We start from the raw sequence: 19,634 nt of genomic DNA, 5'->3' as shown, positions 1-19,634 counted from the left end.
GACCTGTAAACTAATGAAATGTACAAATATGTATTTAGATGTTTCACGGTGCTCTCAGAATCAAGTCTACTCTCTTAGTTCATGTGGGACAGGTTAAAGGTTACACTCTGATGTCACAAGAGTGGTTTTAAGCTCCTGAGTTTTTAAAAGTCACCAGCACTAGATGACTGAAACAGAAAATTATATGTAAAGTGAACATAAAAGAAAAAAAGACAACATTAGTTAACTCTATTGGGTTATTAATTTTTCATAGTGTTACATCACCAGGGAGTGTACAGCTATGGACAAAAGTTTTGCATCAGCTAGAATTTTAGGATAAATTTTAATTTTATTTAACATCATGTAATCAGAAAGTACAAAATGATATTGCAAATGTGTACCGGAAACTATATCAGCAGTACAGTGTTTCATGTTAGATTTCAAAATGTCTTTTTTTTTCTATTTTTCTCAGTTTTTCATGAAGTACATGGAAAACTGCAACTAGTATGCAATTGAATATGTTAATATAACATTAGTGAGCAGGTTTCATTTGACTTTATGGAGCAAAACTAGCACTAGTGTCTTTGTATCTTTGGTTATTGGAGGTCCCTCTTCACCCAGTGCAGTTGATAACTCAACATTAGGTGTGTGCTGGTTGTTTTTCTCCTCTATAAATCACACCTTAGCCTCTCTAATTGCAGTGCACGGGGCCTGGGATGAATGGTCACCATGGAGCCTGTGTTCATCCACCTGTGGGAGGGGCTACAGAGACCGCACCCGCACCTGCAAACCCCCACAGTTTGGGGGTAACCCCTGCGAGGGGCCCGAGAAGCAAACCAAGTTCTGTAACATCGCCCTCTGCCCCGGTGTGTACACAATCTCTCTGTCCCTCTGTCTATGAGTCTGTTTAATAACTGTAAGAGGGATGGTTTGTGATTATCTGTACAGGTTGTACAAATTAGGTCACATCGCTGGCTGAGACTAAGAACAACTTAAATAACTATAATAATCAAAACATTAAAAAAGAGAAAACTAAGAGTATTTTTTGTGTTTGGAATGAAATGCTATAAAAACAATATAAAAAACACATCCACTACCAGAACTATAAATAACAGTGTAGAGAAAACAGATTATTATACTGTAAGACACCTCTAAAGGAAATGTGTCAATGTCAAAATGTAGAATGCTTCATTGAATTATGCAGTGCTGCCCAACTGCACATCATTTGATTAGAAGCGAGAGTACAACAATACGAAGTTAAGACATCCTATGGAAACTAGAAGAGAAACCGTGCAGCTTCACAAAATGGCTGAAAGGAAACACATTATGGGTAGTAGCAAGAGCTGATAATGAAGTGCTACTCATTCCATAAGTCATCATTGAAAGCAGTTGGGCAGTGGTGAGTGCAGTTTTCGGTAAAAGAAAAATAATATGTTCGGCATGGTGTGCTAAATAAGTTGCTGCTGTCTTCAGCCGGTCTCCGCTGGAAATTATACATTGAATCTCAGTAGATATGTTAATTTATATACCAAACTTTTTGATTAAACTTAGTAAAGTGATGCTTCTCTATAAGGCTTTTATATTTAAAAAAAAAAAAAAAAATCTATTTTGTATTGTATTGTCATTACCTGTGATGCTGTGCCTGCTGTTTCATTTGCAATGGTGCTGGATGGGCTGTTGAAGTTCCCTGTGTATATTGTCACCAGTACCTGATGTCGTTGCTGTTGTTGTGTCTCTGCAGTGGATGGGAACTGGAATGAGTGGTCCAGCTGGAGCTCGTGTTCAGCCTCCTGCTCTAATGGGACCCAGCAGCGAATCCGTGAGTGCAATGGGCCCTCGTACGGTGGGTCTGAGTGCCACGGCCACTGGGTGGAGACCAGGGACTGCTTCCTTAAACAGTGCCCAGGTAGGAAATGTGGCAGACTTTGGCTTCCTCTTTATGAAAAGCATAGCATAGCATGTAATAATATCATGATAGGTAAGCATAAGCATAGACTTATTGCCAGTAGAAGTCCTGTATTTTATCATCCCAGGACAAGATTTATTGCATTCTAAAAGGGTATATAGTGCTGGTTGGGGTCTTGCATAAATCTCGAAAAGTTTATACAGAATGTTTGTGTTTGTTTTTAGTGGACGGGAAGTGGCAGTTGTGGGGTTTGTGGGGCAGCTGTACAAAGACATGTGACGGCGGCATGCAGAAACGAGAGAGGATCTGCTACGGACCTTTCTTCGGGGGGGAGGAATGCCCTGGACCCCAGGAAGAATCCCGTCTCTGCAATGAAAAGCGGTGTCCAGGTTAGTGACAGGATAGGGTATAGGGATAGGGGAGAAACAAGCAGCTCACACCCACATTCAGAGCTCCTCACAAGCTATGCAGGAATGGATGTAGATATCACTTCAATGGGATAACATCAAGAAAAAAAGGAAGTGTAGTCTGAAGCACTTGCACCACCCTTTAACCAAGGTCCTGTTGCATCCAGGTTCTTGTTTTAATTCCGTAACTGCACATTACCTGGAAAAAATGTCTGATATAGAATTATGAATCCCAACAAACAAAGCCTTCTGGGATTAAAGTCTTGTAGGTTTGTGGGAGTACAGGCTCTGACAGGTATTGATGCGTGTTTTGTTATGTGTGTTCCAGAGCCTCATGAGATCTGCGAGGAGGAGAATTACGCTAAAGTGGTGTGGAAGAAGACTCCGTCCGGAGAAGCTGCCGCAATGCGCTGTCCCCCAAATGCCTCGGGTAAGGAAACACTTACTGTTGATCACAACACAAAAGCAGCCTTTAATTTTTTACTACCTATACAGGTTTTCCAAAGTGCTTTTATTTTTCATATTTCAATGACCAGGTTGTAATAGTAGCAGCTTTGCCAATCTTTCACTTCTGAGCTCCCCACAGCAATGTGATGTTTAATCTGTTAAACAAAAACACTCATGCCATACCCTCACCACTTTGTGTGCAAAGAAGTGTCTCCTACCCTCTGAAAGTTGAGTGGTTATGCCCTCGCCAAAATGTCCTGAAGCAACCAAATTTGATCAGTATAAATGTCCCTGAAACAAATCTGAAAAATGTTATTGTACAAAATAAAAATAACCTCTGCTGTCTGCTATATAAATAAACCCACATATCCAGCTTGGCACTTTCTTAATGAATATGAAATCATAGATGATACCCTGGCATTTGGATACAGGCTTAGTTATTTGCTTTTTTTTTTTTTTTTTTTTTTTTAATTATAGCACAGCCCTTTGTGATAGCCTTCATGATATGGTGCATCAGTTCCCAACTCTGGCCCTTATGATACATACTGCTTTTCCAAGCAGATCCTAAATTAGTTAATTGGACTTAAAGACTTAATCAGAAAAGCAGTCCTAGAATACAGATGACAATGACAGTGGTGGGAGGGTAATGATTCAATGTGGTAATGGTCTGTTCTGCATTGCTTTGATCCAGGGCTGATCCTGCGGAAGTGCACTCTGGATGAGGAGGGGATTGCTTACTGGGAGCCACCTACCTACATGAAATGTGTCTCCAATGACTACAGGAGCATACAGATTATGGTGAGACAGTCTGAAGTGATAATTTAGTGTTTTAGCCTTAGATTTACATTGTATTCATGAAATTGACCTGTGATTACAAAAGGTTATGTATTTGTAGCAAAGAAAGTACTTTATATATATATATATATATATATATATATATATATATATATATATATATATATATATATATATATATATAAGTATATATAGTATCAAGTACAAGGTAGTTTTTCAGGTATTTTCATTCTTCTCGGCCACAGTACTAGGCCTTATACATAAATCTGAAAACTTGGTGTCTCTCTCTCTGATTGGGGCCTTTGTCCCTGATTGTACTGACTCTCTCTTTCTCTTCCTCTCCACCCCCAGACGAGGGAACACCTGTCAAAAGCACAGAGAGGTCTGATTGGGGATGGGGTGTCAGACATCATCAAAAACCTGATGGAGCTCTCCCAAGATGGCACAAGCTACAGTGGAGACCTTCTGGCCATCTTGGACGTGCTCAAGAACATGACTGAGATCTTCCGGAGGGCGTACTACAGCCCCAAAGCTGTGGACCTGCAGGTCTGTGTGTTTCTGAGTCTAAGTGTGTGTTTCTGTCTGTATGTGATGCAAAAAGTAGACATCAGGAGCATAAGAACAAAAGAACGGTTATTAACTATTGAGGCAATTTGGCCTACCAATGTCTGTCCGGTTCCAAGGTGCTGATTAATCTCACATATTTGTTTAATGGACTCAGCAGCTACGACGTGGAATGGTAATGCATTCCATCTTAGCAAAAATGATTTACTTCTCTATGTCATACTCTTCACAACACCAGATATATACTCTGGTTCTGATTAATGCAGTTCTTAAAATAGTAACTTCAATCTTTTTTTGTAATGCAGGGACCAGAACTGAACGAAGTATTCTGGTGTGCAGTCTCACCAGTACATTATGCAACCAGATCATAATCTCCCTTGTACTCCTGTAGTTATTTAGCAAAGGCTTTTGTTAACCTTTTGAAATGCCACTGCCGGGCTGCTGAAAGCTACCCACATGCACTTGCAGGCTCTCCTCAAATACACCTGGGCAAGGTTATTTGGAGAGATGCACAGGAGTCACATAACGTTTAAAGAGTTTTCTTTAAACCACGACTGGATGATTTATTAACTGCACCCACATGTCAGCCTTTTTATCAGAGGTCTGTTTTAACATCTTGTTTGAAACAGTGTGAAATCCACTAATAACCCTGCTTCTTTTCACTCCATCACAGAACTTTGTTCAGGTTGTCTCAAACTTGTTATCGGAAGAGAACCGGGAGCGATGGGATGAGGCACAGCTAGTAAGTGGCTTCACCAGATTACAGCACCAACCTACAGTTTCTAACTATAAGGAAGTAGGAATGACCACACATTACACCTCAGTAAACTTTTCAGGCATGGAAGCAACAACCTCTAACAGTGGGGACAGCCTGAATGACGGTGCAGGTCAAGTTCAGATTCTGCTGAAGGTGCTGCAGTGCCTTCTCCTAGACTATGTACCCTGCACTACTGGGAATGACAATCCCTACACATTTCAAACAGGAGTATCCTGTTGCAAATTGCATTGAAATTGATTTTAGTTACATGAAAACTGGTAGACAAAGGACTACTTTTAAAGCAGTGTAAGGATTTTATAGTTGCTTAAATTGTACAGAGCCAGAAATAACAATCTAGTATTTAGTTTGATTTTGATTTTCAGTGTGTTCTTTTCCAGATGGGTCCCAATGCCAAGGAGCTGTTCCGTCTAGTCGAGGACTTCATTGACGTCATTGGGTTCCGTGTGAACGACTTCAGAGACTCCTACCAGATCACTGAAAACCTCGGTAAGACCAGATAAGGGAGTGCATGGTCTGACTGTTCCACAGTTACATATTGGGGTCTATTTTAATGATCTAAACAGCAGTGGCTCCTTATAATGATACCCTTCTAGACTTACTCTATTGAGAACTCTTTCCACTGTATTTAGAAACCATCTCTAATTGGTAAACACCAGCTACCACAATACATTTTCTCTGCCATGCACATCTATTCCCTCTATACAGGTAGGTCTGAAAATTGCAGTTTAGAAAGAAAGACTTGTTTTATCAAACATCTATCTTCATTTTAAAACTATCTGGTATCGGGTACAATAATAAATTAAATAAATCTCTGTTTGTAGCCATCCTTTTAGACAGTCTTGCAATTCCTGTGTCATTTCAAATTGGCCTCACCTAATCACTGGTATCTTTCCTGTCAACAACCAATCAGCTGCTTCACCTAGTTATGGAAAAGTATCTTCTGAGGCTAAGCATGTTACTGACTGAATGCACATTCAGTCAGTAACATGCTTGGCCTCAGAAGACACTTAACAAGGAAGTAAAGCAGTATTGAACCAGTAATAACAATCAAACTCTTTCTTTAATGGACTGTGTACCAGATGTGTGCATTAAAATAAAAATACAGACGTACCCTTCACTTGGAAACCTCTGGTGAATGGATGGTGCTGCTTTGTGTTTGGGTGGTCTACATTGTAAGGGATGCCATCTTTCAAACTGTGGTATTGTCTACTTAATGTATATTTACAGAGGTGTTCACACCAGAGAGAGAGAGAGAGAGAGAGAGAGAGAGAGAGAGAGAGAGAGAGAGAGAGTTTAAAAGAAAAAAGGGTACAACTTCAACGTGTTTCTTCTTGGACTATAACAATTAAAAATAAAAAACCCTTGTACCTTTTAGATATAAATAAATGATGCTAACTAACCTGTAAAGCTCTCCTGGTTGGTTGGGTTGCTTGGCTAGAAGCATTTTGCATGAAATAATTAACCCTGGGTCCTGGAACAAACGCAGACCCTCTCAGGCAAGCTGATTAAGTAATTGTGTGAGATGAAGCACCGATTGAAACAATTCAATAAAACAGATCCTGCATTTAAAGATATGTTTGGCTGTTTGCACTTACAGGATATCATGACCATTGAAGCAACTCTCTTCACTGGTCTGAGTTGCTGATAAGTTGATGATAGGTAACAAGTTATGCTGTAGACATTACAAAGTGAATATTTGGATATTACAGTGCTATAGAAATGAACCGAATACCATCCAACAATTATTAGATTGCAGTAATTGGCCAATTGATTACCAGGAATGTAATCTGTTATTTTGCATAAGGCTACTCCTGTAGTTTAAAACCTTGTCTGAAATAGTAGGGTCTGCTTCTGAGTTAAAAATAAAGTCAACAAGTATCCCAGCCCTGGACCAAATCCCAGAGAATACAGACATTATTTAGTGACTAAAAAAAAAGGAGGTGCTGGCTGATTGTCCTGATGTTGGGATACAAAGGTGGTTGCTTCTGGTTCCTATGGTAACATCAAGTAACTGTAAATTTCTCCCTCACTTTCTTCCCTCTCCTCTGCCTCTCTCTCTCTCTCTCTCTCTCTCTCTCTCTCTGTCTCCCCCTTTCTGTTCTTACTCCCTTCTCCTTAAACACTCTCCCCTCTTGCTCTCTCTCCTTTCTCCCTCCCTCTTACCTTTCGTCCCCCCTTATCTATATGCCCCCTTTCTTGTTTACCCTCTTTCCCTCTCTCCTCCTTTCTATCCCTCAGTTCTGAGTATCCACAAGAGCACGGCTAACGGTGCCACAGACATCACCTTCCCAAAGAAGGTCTGGAGGGGGATGGTGGACTGGGCACGGAACTCAGAGGACAAGGTCACCATCTCCAAGAGCATTCTCTCCACGGGAGTGCAAGGTATGTCAAACACACAGACACATCCATCCATCCACTGGTGTTTATACAGGGTGCGCAGAAACATTTAGTGACCATTACAAGGAAATGTTAATGTCATATTGTGCTATATAAGTGTGATTCTGAAATAGGTAAAAAAAAACTGTATGCAGGTACAATAATAAATTTAAAAAAAAAAAAAACAGAATTGAGACATCCGAAAGACCTAATGGAAAGTACAGAACTTCAGTGTATTTGCCATGAAGAAGTGACTGAGGTCTAAAGTTGGGACTACAGGTTCAGAGAGCAACTTGATTCTAGTCGGTCTGCTGTGCCAAAAGAGACAGCTCCATTTGCAGACAAAGAGATTTTCCTTAACAATACTCAAATCAGTCAGCAACCAAAATAGTTTATTACAAATAAGCAATAGCACACAAGAATATGTTATATGTAGTGACACGACCCTCGTCACAGATCTGCTGTGACTACTGTCCATGCCTTTAAGTATCTTATAAAATGGCTCATTATGGATGTGGAATTGATTTTCCTGATTAGAGTGTATTATAGTACTCTGTTAACCATATTGGACTGGAACATTAGCAGCCAAAACAGGTTACAAACATACATGGAGTACAATCACATAATTTAAATTTACATCATCATATATTTACTGTACATTACAAGTTCAGTGTTTTGACTTTAGTAAATATCTACAGCAATAGTGTTTTTTTACTGCTACAACATAATATTATTTTGATACCTCTTGGAGTGCTGGCAGCTTATTATACAGAAGACAAGGCATTCTTTCTTCTCTCAGCCAGCCTTATCCCGCTGCGTTTATTTTGTCAGACAGACTTTGCAGGGAAATGAGTGACCTCCCGAGATCACACCCCTGCAATTCATTCGTTTACTGTGTGACACCAACGCAAGAGGATGCCTCAACAACACCTGTGCTTTGGTGTGGAGTTATTTCATTATTTTCAAGCCAGCTGGTTTTTAATCACTCTGACTCAGGGAGCCAGAAGAGCTGTGCTGCTAACACAAAAGCTTGGGGCTTTCCAATGATATCTCACGTGCCCATGGCATGTTCCTAGAATAAGCTACTGCGTCCAGAATACAGTGGTGCCTTCACTTGCTAGGAGACAGCTGTGCACATTGGGCAGCTTATCCATTTTGCAAAGCATAAACAACACAGTATACCAAACGATGGTACACTTTGAGATGGAGTGGCAAAAAGAGAGACAAACTTCTTTCTCATCAAGTTTGTTAAGGAAACAGCTTAGCTGATTTCAGGGTCAACAAGAACCGATTTAGTGCAATTACAAATAATTCTTGTGCTGAAATGAGCTCCTGCAGTCTGGCAATGGCATTGATCGTCTTCATCGACCTGGCCTCTCGCAGTTTATTGGGGGCTGTGGCAGAGCATGGTTTCAGGTGTTTTCTGTTGCCCTTTAGCAGCATGATTTTTCAGTACCACTTTAGCTGGATTACAATAACAGCAAACAAGACACAATTAGCACCACGCTGCAATGTTCTGAGTGCCTGCTTACAGTATTTTATTTTTCACAGCACAGCTTTTTTTTTTATTCTTTCAACTTTACAGTACATCAGCCGAGGATTATGGCTAAAGAGCCTACTTGAGACTTGTGATATTGCTATTTCCGAGGAGAAATGACCTTAAACTCAAATTTCCGCACACGACAAGAGCATAAAGTGCTCCCTTAATATTTCACTATTTGATAGTTCACTAATTTGGTTAATTTACTTTTAAACTATGTTTACAGTAAATTCTACAAGTCCTATATTTTTGTTGTATAAAGGCCTTTGCCAATTCACTGTAATTAGTTCTAGGTCACTGGCTGCCTTCACATTAAACTCATTTATTATTATTATTATTACTATTATTATTATTCCATTTCTTTTCAGATGTGGATGACTCCTCTCTTTTCGTGATTGGAACTGTACTGTACAGAAACCTGGGCAGTGTTCTTTATCTGCAAAGGTAAGGCTATTAATTTTCTATTCCACTTGTTCCATTTGATGCTAATTATCTCCTTAGTGGTTTTAAGGACCTTACAATACTTCCTGTTTTGTTGAAAAATATTGATGTTTGGGCAAATTACAAGACATTGTTTCACCTGAGTGATTGCAATGACATAATACACATTTATTTGCAGGGTCTTTATAAGCAATAAGGCACTACTCTCAATTATTTTCTCAAAATAAATATTTATGTATAAAATAACAGTTATTCATTTCATTATCATCAGTAAAAATGAAAAAAAAAAAACATACGTGATACATTTAGATATCTAAATGTATATGATATCTTTTATCTCTGCGTTCCCAAAACTTTCTCTGCCCTTTAGATATTAAATTCCCCCCTCAGTGACATCACAAAAAAAAAAAAAAAAAAACTATCAAGAAGCAAACATCAGTCCCTCCTCTATGCAATGATATGTGTTTCAAGCCTGTACTGCAAAGTATGGTGGCCCTGTAAGTCATGAAAACAAGGTGGTTTTTTTTATCGGGGTTTGGGTTTAAAACTACCAAAATATACGATACAGCTTGTTCAGTCCTTGTTCCATGAAGCTAAACAAAATTATTCTAATAAAATCTTTCAAGGATCTCTTTATAGGCAGTGTCATTACACAGCACTGGTGGTGTGTTTCGTGGCGTAGGTTCACTGAGAACTGAGCTGTATCAAAACTCCAAAAAGGGCTATTATGGGAAAAAAAAGCTTTGAAAGAAACAAAAGATGAAAGCTCACCCTGTGCTAAATTGTTTCCATTTTTCATCTGTATTCTAATCTCTCAGGAACAATACTGTGCTGAACTCCAGGGTGATTTCAGTCATAATAAAGCCGACTCCTAATGCTCTGTCCACTCCGCTGGAGATTGAGTTTTCCCATCTCTATAATGTAAGTACCGCCTTTTAACAAAGCAGCAGCACACCAATGCGTTTGTTTATAGAGTTTGTGTAGACTTTGCATTGATTCCCTTATTGTGCAGAGTAACTATTCTGAACTCCAGAAGGGACACAATAATGAAAGTCCATGTTTAAACATTACAGGGACATGGCCTTGGTCTGTATAAGATAGATTTTGTCAGGGGTTTTTTTGACCAAGAAAGCACTATAAATGAGCCCACACACATAAACACACACACACTGCCAGATGCTCAAGTTGAAGATTCATAAAGGATGTTTACAGTGGGTCTGGGTGATTTGCAATGCTATTTCAATTCAAGAACTTCTAGTCACCTCTTAATTTCTTCAGTGTCCTATATCTTTTATTATAACGGGATATGTGCACTCTGTGCTGTATTTGCAGGATCATGACAATAGATAAACAGTCAAGTTTGAAGAAAAAGAATGGACAATGTATTACAAAATGTCTGATATTGGAGGACTTGGAAAACGGAATACAGTCCCCAGATTTACAATACAGAGACAAGAGTCATTTTGTTTTTTATCAGTAACTGATTTGTTAAAGCATATTTAAGTGTGTTTGAGATTTATAATTGTAAGTGTAGTAAATTAAAACATATTATATTATTTTTATTAACATAAACATACTTTACATAGCACATGTACTGACCTGCATGCAATATATTTTATCACACAAATGCTTGTTTGATAAGAGAATGGCTTGTCTTATAACAAAAGTGTATCAGTTATTGCCCAGGCGTTTGTAATTCATTCGACCCTTTGCTTTTATTCTATCTCTGAATAGGGCACCACGAATCAGACCTGCATCTCCTGGGACGAGACAGACATGTGAGTAGGACATGGTTTAATTAATTTGGAATGTACTGCAGCTGGGAAACTCAATGTACTGTCTCCATTGCAAGGAGCTTCTGCAGAAAGTTAAAGGACGTAAGCAATGCATTTATTGATGAGCACCATTGGGACTGTGCACGGTGACCTTCTAGTCAACAGGACTCATAGTTATTTCCTATTTCTCATAGGTACGTTTTTTATGATTACATTGTTGTTGTCGTTCAACTGAATCGTTCAAAGACGTAAGACAGCTCCAAAAAAAAGGTGTGCTATTGGCAAATACAGGGCTCATTGCTCTACTTTAATATACATTTTAATAGAAACCTACGAAACATATTTCATGATTGAGTCACCATTTTAGAATAACATTTTATTGAAATATTAATTGTTATTCCTTTGATGGCAAAAAAAAATACAATCTGCAGTTTTCCTGTGCTCTTTAAGCAAAGGGACATTTGCATATAGATAGATATGTACACTTGTGTTATTAGGCTGGACCTAGACAGTAATTTGGTTCAGCCTCTCGGTTTAAAGTGTGCGCAAAAAAAAAAAAAAAAAAAATAAAGTAAATCTGCTGTAATAACATATTTTGAAAAAAAGAAACGAGCCAAGTGAAATCAATGTTTATTATGGCGGGCATTTATGACTAAGAAGTTAATATTTCATGGATAAATTGAAAACTAAAAAGCTGCAATTGTTTGGCTTTGCTGATGTGTATTGCTTGTCAAGGGTGTTCATCATGAGTAATTAACTAGCTGCACAGCAGCTCCTCTGTGTTGAATTGTAGCCAGTATGTGCTGTGGTGCCCATCTATAGCCTCAAAAACACTGGAGATTTAAATTCCAGCTCTGCCCTGTGAGCTTGTAACTGAGTCAGTTAGTGTGGGGGTGTCTACACTTGCTGGGTGATAGATATGTTTCACCTTCTGCAATTAAATAAAATAACTGAGCATTACTTTTACATTGCTCCTTGGCACCCAGGCAGTAAACATGGACACACACACACTGCTATGCAAAAGTATTAGACATGTTGCATTTTTCTACTCTTGATGCCTTATGAGCATCAACAGTTTACTCAAAGCCTCCACTAGTGTTTTCTACTATTACAACAACCTTGACTTGCACAAAGAAGGAAAAACATTGAGTGAAATAGCTCGCATCACTCAATTTTCAAGGTGTGGTATCCGAAGCATAATCAACAAGTACAGAGAAACATCATCTGTAATTGACAAACCCAGGACTGGAAGACCCAAAAAGCTGTCACAAGGATGAACAATACTTGAAGATAATATCCTTAAGGAATAGAAAGAAGACAAGCATTGAATTGACAACAGAACTGGCACAAGGCACAGCACTATACAGTGCTGTATACAGTACTAAGACCATACAGATCCTGCACAGATACAATGGTTGTAGCATTGTGTGCTGATTATTTTTTCAGTATTTAACTTACTGTAAACATCAGAATATCATGAAATATTAAGGACAGTGAATTTGTGAGGTGTCCTTAAACTGTATACAATATTAAAACCCTGCAACAAGATGTACTAGCATGATGGGAGGTATTAAGAGGAATGCTAAGATATAGATCCTAGGAAGAATACCAGCCAAAGATATACAGCAGTGGTTTTCAGTCTTTTTGGTCACTGGGGGCACATGCATTTTGTGCATTTCACACAAGGTTGAGGGCATTATAATATTGTTAACACTTAACCAGCTATTTATTCCAAAATGTGACTTAAAATTACACTACATTACATATTTACCAGATTGGCACAAAAGCGGAGATCAGTCAGCACAGATCGGGACATTGCAATGGCTTTTGTTCCCATTACTACATCAGTATTGGACATCAGTGTTCTAGATTATGTCACTTAGTGTCACTCCGGTCTCAGGGGCACTGATCTAAGATTTAAATAAACCCCACAGATTACTGTAACAACTATTAGTCTATAGTCTCCTATTTCAGAGAATGCAAACAATACAACAGTGGCTTGCAATGGTTATTCAATGAAAAAAGGAAAATCGACTGTATTTAGTTGTTGTTGACTGCAAACAATGTGTTATAAAGTTGTTATAATTAATGGATAATTAGGTTTTGGGTGGGTACAGGAAACATTTAACAGTGTACTTCTGGGGACTGGCCATGCATCATTAACCCCTTAATAACCCAAACTCCTATACATCCAATGTGTCCCCTGGCAGAATACCCATCTACAGTATTTTCACAAGGGGCCTCATTCACTAAACAGTGGTAACATGTTTTGCACACCCCTTTACTGCATGCTTTGTATACCTGCTGTATTCACTAACCAGTGACAGGCAACCTTGCACATGGAAAAAGTACCGCGTTGGAGTCATTTAAATATAATGAATGATGTTAATGTGTGGAAATGTATGCAAATTACATCACAGAATACCGTGAGGGAGGTAATTGATATGCAAACCATATTCACTTAAGATTGCTAACTTTACTAGGTGCCTCAGCGTGTGTTAAAAGTACCACTTATTGAAACCAGGCGGTGTCAGGGAACCAGCAGAAGAGCTGCATAGGAGAGCGAAAAGAAGAGTCAGGGAGAGAGTATATCAGTCCAGGTAGATGTTACTAGGGCATGATAAAGATATTCACAATATCTAGAATTTCACATAAATGAACTCTTCACCTCCACTGTTGATTTCATACTTTTATCAAGTAGAAGCAGCGCTACAGTAGCTGCACACGGTCTGGCTTCAATGCCATGCATTTGGTTACTATGGCAATGGAGTCAAACAAATACCTGCTTCATGATTGGTGAATTCCTTATACTGTACAATGATATACGACTCAGAGGCGGGAAGTTTAAAATGGATGTTTAGATACTATTGATTGATTAGCTTGCAGTGTACGATTAACATAAAAAAAATGCAGACAGCTGACAAATAATAAAAAAAAAGCTAAATTAACTTCAGCAGAAGCTACCAAAAGGGTACCTTACATGCAGATGGTGGGATTCTGCTTTGCTCAACTTGTAACATGTTTTTGGAGAAAAGGTACTATTGACAAGCCTCTTGACAGTGCAGTACACACAAATCAAACTTGAAGTTTAGGCTAAACAATTACCGAACAAGCCGGTCACAATCACAGGACTGTTTAAAAACAGCACAGAAAGTAGAGAATCACGTAATGTCAACACATCTGATTTGGTGGAAGCCTTTGTCCAATTGCTAGTCAATGAAATATTACAAAGTTTTTTATTGAAAAAAAAAAATCCAAAATTCTGGAGCAGTGCCTAACAGTGACACACTCGGACGACAGTATCTCCTTAAAGTGTGTGCAGCACATGAAGAAAATTTAAATGGCAAAATGAACGTTTCCGTTGTATGGGACGAGGACACTGATGATCAAGGCAACTGTGTTTTGTACATTATTTTCATCCCACAGAGCTTTACAACTGCTAATTCAGAGAAACTTACTGCTTGTAACCCATTCCATACACATCACTCTATGTATAAAGAAATGTCTTCAGTTACAACAGTGTCCTCTGGTCCTAGTTTCTGTGATATGCTTAAAATATTGGTTAGAGTTAACTATGTCACCTCTTAGGATTTTAAAAACTTAATTGTAAATATACATAAGACAGAACTGTGGTGCAAATTGACACTAAGTTCTCTGGTTGTACTCAGCTAATAGATGTAATATGTGACCTGTGTCTTGTACTGTAAAGAAAAAATGCTGCATTGCCAAAAATATCTCTCCGGCTTATGGACACCCAATTCTTTTGATCCTGTCAGTTGAATTATATCCTGGTTGTTTAGTTAAAATCTTTGAATTTGCAAACTGTCAATTCAAAATGACCATGATTTGTAAAACTTAATCCAACAGAATTATGAATTTCTGTATTTCAATCTATGAAAACAAACTTAAAAAAAAAAAAAAAAAAAAAAAAAAAAAACTGCATTTAAATAACTCATGGGTTAAACCCTTGTGACTATAGGGACCTATCCTCACTCTTTGTCTGTCAGTTTTGATCAATTTAATAGGATTTGTTATTCATCATAAAACCTTTTTAAGACTGCTTTTAAAAAAACCTCTCAAGGGTGTATTCTGTTAGAAATGTGCTAGAAATCAGTGCTGATTTAAATTGAATATGTAAGTGCAGACTGACAACTCTCCAACTAAATGTACTGCAACACTTATACTGTACAATATATAAAAAGCAACAAATCTTCTTAATAACCGCACTCAAGCTCAAGTTCAAGCTCTTTAACACAATTTGTATAAGCACAATTATAGCAAGAAAAAAAAAAACTATCCCAATAAAGTTGCCGTACCAGAAATAAACAACTCAACACGTTTAATTTAGGAGCTTGCAGTTTGAAGTCGTTTCTGCTTAAGAATTGTAATTGGTGTTTTTTCTTTCCTTTTGTTACTTGCCAGGTATTAATGTGTTTAAAAATGTGTGCATGTCTAATGCCCTCTCAAGATTAACAAAATGCATATGCAAAACAGATCTTAAACTCCACAATGATCTCGGGAGAAGTGAAATCATCTCCTAGCTGATGTAAGGATTCTTTCAAGCACGCCGTTAGAACACCCTAATGTCTGTCCTGGCTGGGTGTACAAGTTCAATGAGTGGCAAAGGATGAGAATGGCAGAGATCATTTTCTCATCTGAGCTCTTTTGAGAGCCTTTTCTCAGTCAGAGATGAAGAGTGCAACAAACAAGAGGCATGTGGAGAGGTGGGAATGGGGGACGTGCTCTGCTAAATGGCGCGTTTAAATCCTGGCTAACAGAGAGCCCAAGATCAGTGAATGATGCTTGGGTTTATTACCCATGGGGTACTCCCGCTGTCACATGCCTTTACTGCATGTGCTCCAGCCAGGCTGCAATTGCAGTTTGAAATGTCATGCTTTAGGATCAAGTGACATATGCTCCTGTGTATTCTAAATAATAGAACATGGGAAAAAAAATAAATAAATAAGGTTTTATTGGGAAATTCTCTTTCAATAAGCCTGTCTTGTTTCCTGGAGTGTCCAGCCACAGCAACAGAGGAGTTGCATTTAATCAGAGGGCTGCACAATAAAGCAATCCTCCGAATCGAACTCCCACTTAACTTTAGGACACCTCTGTGTACGAACAATCCCGTTTCAAACCGCTATCATCTTAAATCAGTCATGAAATATTAAATGTCTCATATGACTTGCACTCTCCTATCTAAATGCAGTATTTCATTTTACTAATAAATTCTAATTCATCTGAGGTTTAAAGGCAACTGACTTTTTATTTTACAAGATAAAGCTTTTTTAAAAAAAAAAAGTGTTTTGTTACCTCTACTGTGTCTATCACTGTGCTGGAGAGGTAGGGAGATATTCTGTTTATTTATAAAAGTTTTACTGTGGCTTGTCATAATAATTCCAGTGTAATATGTATGGGACACCATGATAATATTTTTACTTCAATAACAGATTGTGGGGGGGTGCGCATATATATATATATATATATATATCGATATACTATATATATTATATATATATATATATATATATATATATATATATATTCTAATATTCTAGACCCTGTGTTGTTATTATTATGATTTATTATGTATTATATATGAAAAGCACTTATTATTGTATAAATTGGATGGGCGGAAATGTCATCCGACATTACGTGTTGAATTAGCTGACAGCCACGCGGATTTATTAAACTTCTGCACATGTAGCCATCTCCAGATTAATTGAATGGTTTGTTTATTTGGAGATGGCTGCATATATAAAGGGCACGTCAGCTTTCGCTGTTAGAGTGGAGCTGAGTGATACACGACTAGACAGAGAGCTAAACAAAACACGACTAGACACACTAAACGACTGCTACCTACTTCCCTGAAAGCTACTCATTGCTTGGTTGGTTGGTTGGTTGTTATTTTGGCCATCGTGCTGTTTTATTTTGTTTTGTTATTTAAAAGTGTTTACGATTTTAAAATAAATACCTGAGCACAGCCACCGTTTCATTTGCCCGCACGTACTGCCTTGTGTCCATTAAACAAGCATCACCACACAAGTTATCCTGTAACACAGATATATTCAAATGCCTGTATGCACAAAGTGCTGGAAGAATTGAACATAGGGTTAATATAGACTGAGGAACCAGTTACCCTACAAAGATCTACATCATATGCAGTGGTGAATGTATTTATATAGGTAATTATACAAAAGGGTGGCACATGTACTGTGACCTTTGTGTAATGTCCAGTTTCAGTTGCCCCAGTTTGATATTAGAGTAATATTTTACAGACTGCTTTCCTGGTGCAGATGCCATATGTGAATTGAGTTCTGCTGTTCTCAATCTGCCAGGTTCCTAAATGCAGTGTAACAGGTTGTGTATTAATAAGGCAAATGCTTGCTGTATTTATTTTTATGTGAAAGAAAATATGCATGTTTCCATTATTCTTTCAGAAATAGGAATTTTCACCCGGAACTACATATTATTCAGTAATGGGTACAGTACACAGAAATTGTGAAATCTGTGATAAAAATGAAAAAATATTGTCTTAATGATAAGGTCCTGAAGTATGCATCCGCTCACCATTTTTAAAAGCTTTATCTTGAAAAATAAAAAAAAAAGTCAGTTGCCTTTAAACCTCAGATGAAATTGAATTTATTAGTAAAATGAAATACTGCATTTAGATAGGAGAGTGCCATTATATGTGACATTTAATATTTCATGACTGATTTAAGATGACTCCAGAGAGCTTACTGGTGCTAAATTATCAAATCTGCCTCACAACATCCCACACAACAGGAACCTTCTCTAGTGTTTATGTGGATGAGTGTGGGTGGGTCATGTGAGTAGTCCAGACCAATGATAAGCTATCATCATCTATGGTTGCTAAATAATTCAAACATGTCTACTGGTGCCAAATTTGAATGTTGCTGGCACTATATGAGGGACCCTGGTGCTAGAATCTGGTGCCATTTGTCAAATTTACACCCCTGTCTTATCAGTAATTATTATTATCAGGAATCTAAGCCAAATGCATTCTGTTGAGCTTTTATTTTAAGTTACAGTAACACTAAAATCCCATTTCAATTACAGTACAATGAAAAGTATTACACATTTAAAAAGTACTGTGTATTTTATTGAAAATACAGTTTTAAGTGAACCTTTAAAAAGTATACATTGCAAATGAACTGCACTGAAATCTGCATGTCTCAGCTGCTCTGCTAATTTCTCAGCTTTGTGGCTCATAGTAGTCCTATGTACAGACATTTTCTTACGTTTTTAAACCTAAAAGCAAAACGTCCTCAACCTCAGGGTATTGAGCAGAACTGGTTGCTTGGGGCTGTGTGACAGCGCTGAGAGTATGACAGAGGCGTTTCCATGTTGTCTTCATGTTCTGTTCTGCATACTAAACCTAATTAAAAAGGTGGGATTTCTCTCTGAAATGCAGTCGTTTTTTCCTATGTGTTTCAATACAATTATTTTATGTTAAAAACGTCCCTGGCTTTGGAGACCGGGAAACATTCCTAAACAGTTTAATTTTAAACTTTTCGAAGTTATGTCCCTACTTAAGGTTGCTAATTTAAATATCACATTTCTGTAATTTCTGATGCCCCTCCATTTTACTTTTTAAGTGCAGAACAAAGCGAGATTTTTTATTTATTTAATTTTTTTAAAACTTGCTTTGTTACTGCATTTCATATTCAGTGAAACTTCAGTTAAAGTACATATTAGTATGTACATCATGCATGCGTTCTGTGTATATCTACGTTTTACCAATGATTTTTTGTTTGTTTGTTTTTATTACAGTCTGCGCTGGTACCTTTAGTGTGAGCTTACTGTATTTTTTTTTTGGAAGTTTGTCTCAAAATAAATAAATAAAATAAAATAATCAATACAGTATTTTAATAAACGTAGTGGTTTGGTTAATCGTGCACGTTGCAAACATTTTGGCGTGATCTAATTTAGGGGGTTTCTGCCCAATGCCCTTGTCAAGTAATGCTGAGCTGTTTTCTCTTCTCTCTCCCTGTCTAGCACCTCACCGCTTGGAGCCTGGTCTACCAGAGGCTGCAGAGCGATCCCTGTTAATTCGTTCAGAACCAAATGTGTCTGTGACAGACTCTCCACCTTCGCCATTTTAGCACGGCTAAATCCTGATATGGTAAGTTTAACACCTACATTTTCATAAACACAAAGGTATATTTAGTGTATTAAAAAAGGAGAACATAACCATCACGAAGAATCTATATCAACAGATCATTTTGTACTCAATCTCTGAGATCTCTCATCCATTCTTTTAAGGCGTGTTTTTTTATTTATTTTTTTATTTTATTTTATTGTTTATTTATTTATTTATTACCCTTCATGTATTTACTGTCTGGGAATATACCGTTTTTTGATTTGAAAAAAAAAAAAATGTAACACAGTAAACGGTTTAATTTGCAGTATGTATGTATGATTTTTCTTTTTGCTCCTGCAATATCTACAATTATATCTTTAAAAAAATTAAATAAAAAGCATGGTTATACTGGTGGTGTTGATGATGAAAATATGGTTAATGTGCATATATTAGAACTATTGATATAATCGTAGTACACATACTTGTCAAATAACGTACAGCTTTGCTACGTTTTATTGCATT

The 19,634-nt window shown here is 37.6% G+C and overlaps 1 protein-coding gene across 12 annotated transcripts in view; it reads left to right on the top strand.

The window, feature by feature from the left end:
* LOC121314654 (adhesion G protein-coupled receptor B1-like) overlaps positions 1-19,634 on the top strand; it is a 111,042-nt gene that overhangs the window by 49,100 nt on the left and 42,308 nt on the right. For 7 of the 12 annotated variants that reach the window (XM_041248123.1, XM_041248125.1, XM_041248122.1 and 4 more), the window contains 13 exons: positions 681-845; positions 1,721-1,885; positions 2,110-2,274; positions 2,621-2,722; positions 3,431-3,537; positions 3,886-4,080; positions 4,772-4,840; positions 5,254-5,362; positions 7,115-7,258; positions 9,161-9,236; positions 10,052-10,154; positions 10,968-11,011; positions 19,028-19,154. In XM_041248123.1, coding sequence (XP_041104057.1) covers positions 681-845; positions 1,721-1,885; positions 2,110-2,274; positions 2,621-2,722; positions 3,431-3,537; positions 3,886-4,080; positions 4,772-4,840; positions 5,254-5,362; positions 7,115-7,258; positions 9,161-9,236; positions 10,052-10,154; positions 10,968-11,011; positions 19,028-19,154 — 1,571 coding nt within the window. Of the gene's footprint in view, positions 1-665; positions 846-1,720; positions 1,886-2,109; positions 2,275-2,620; positions 2,723-3,430; positions 3,538-3,885; positions 4,081-4,771; positions 4,841-5,253; positions 5,363-7,114; positions 7,259-9,160; positions 9,237-10,051; positions 10,155-10,967; positions 11,012-19,027; positions 19,155-19,634 lie in introns of all 12 variants that reach the window. The other 5 variants (XM_041248120.1, XM_041248118.1, XM_041248116.1 and 2 more) reach the window with 1 other exon arrangement.

This window comes from Polyodon spathula, chromosome 4, assembly GCF_017654505.1.
Source record: "Polyodon spathula isolate WHYD16114869_AA chromosome 4, ASM1765450v1, whole genome shotgun sequence".
Classification (NCBI taxonomy): Eukaryota; Metazoa; Chordata; class Actinopteri; order Acipenseriformes; family Polyodontidae; genus Polyodon; species Polyodon spathula.
This window is presented reverse-complemented; position numbering and strand designations above follow the sequence as displayed.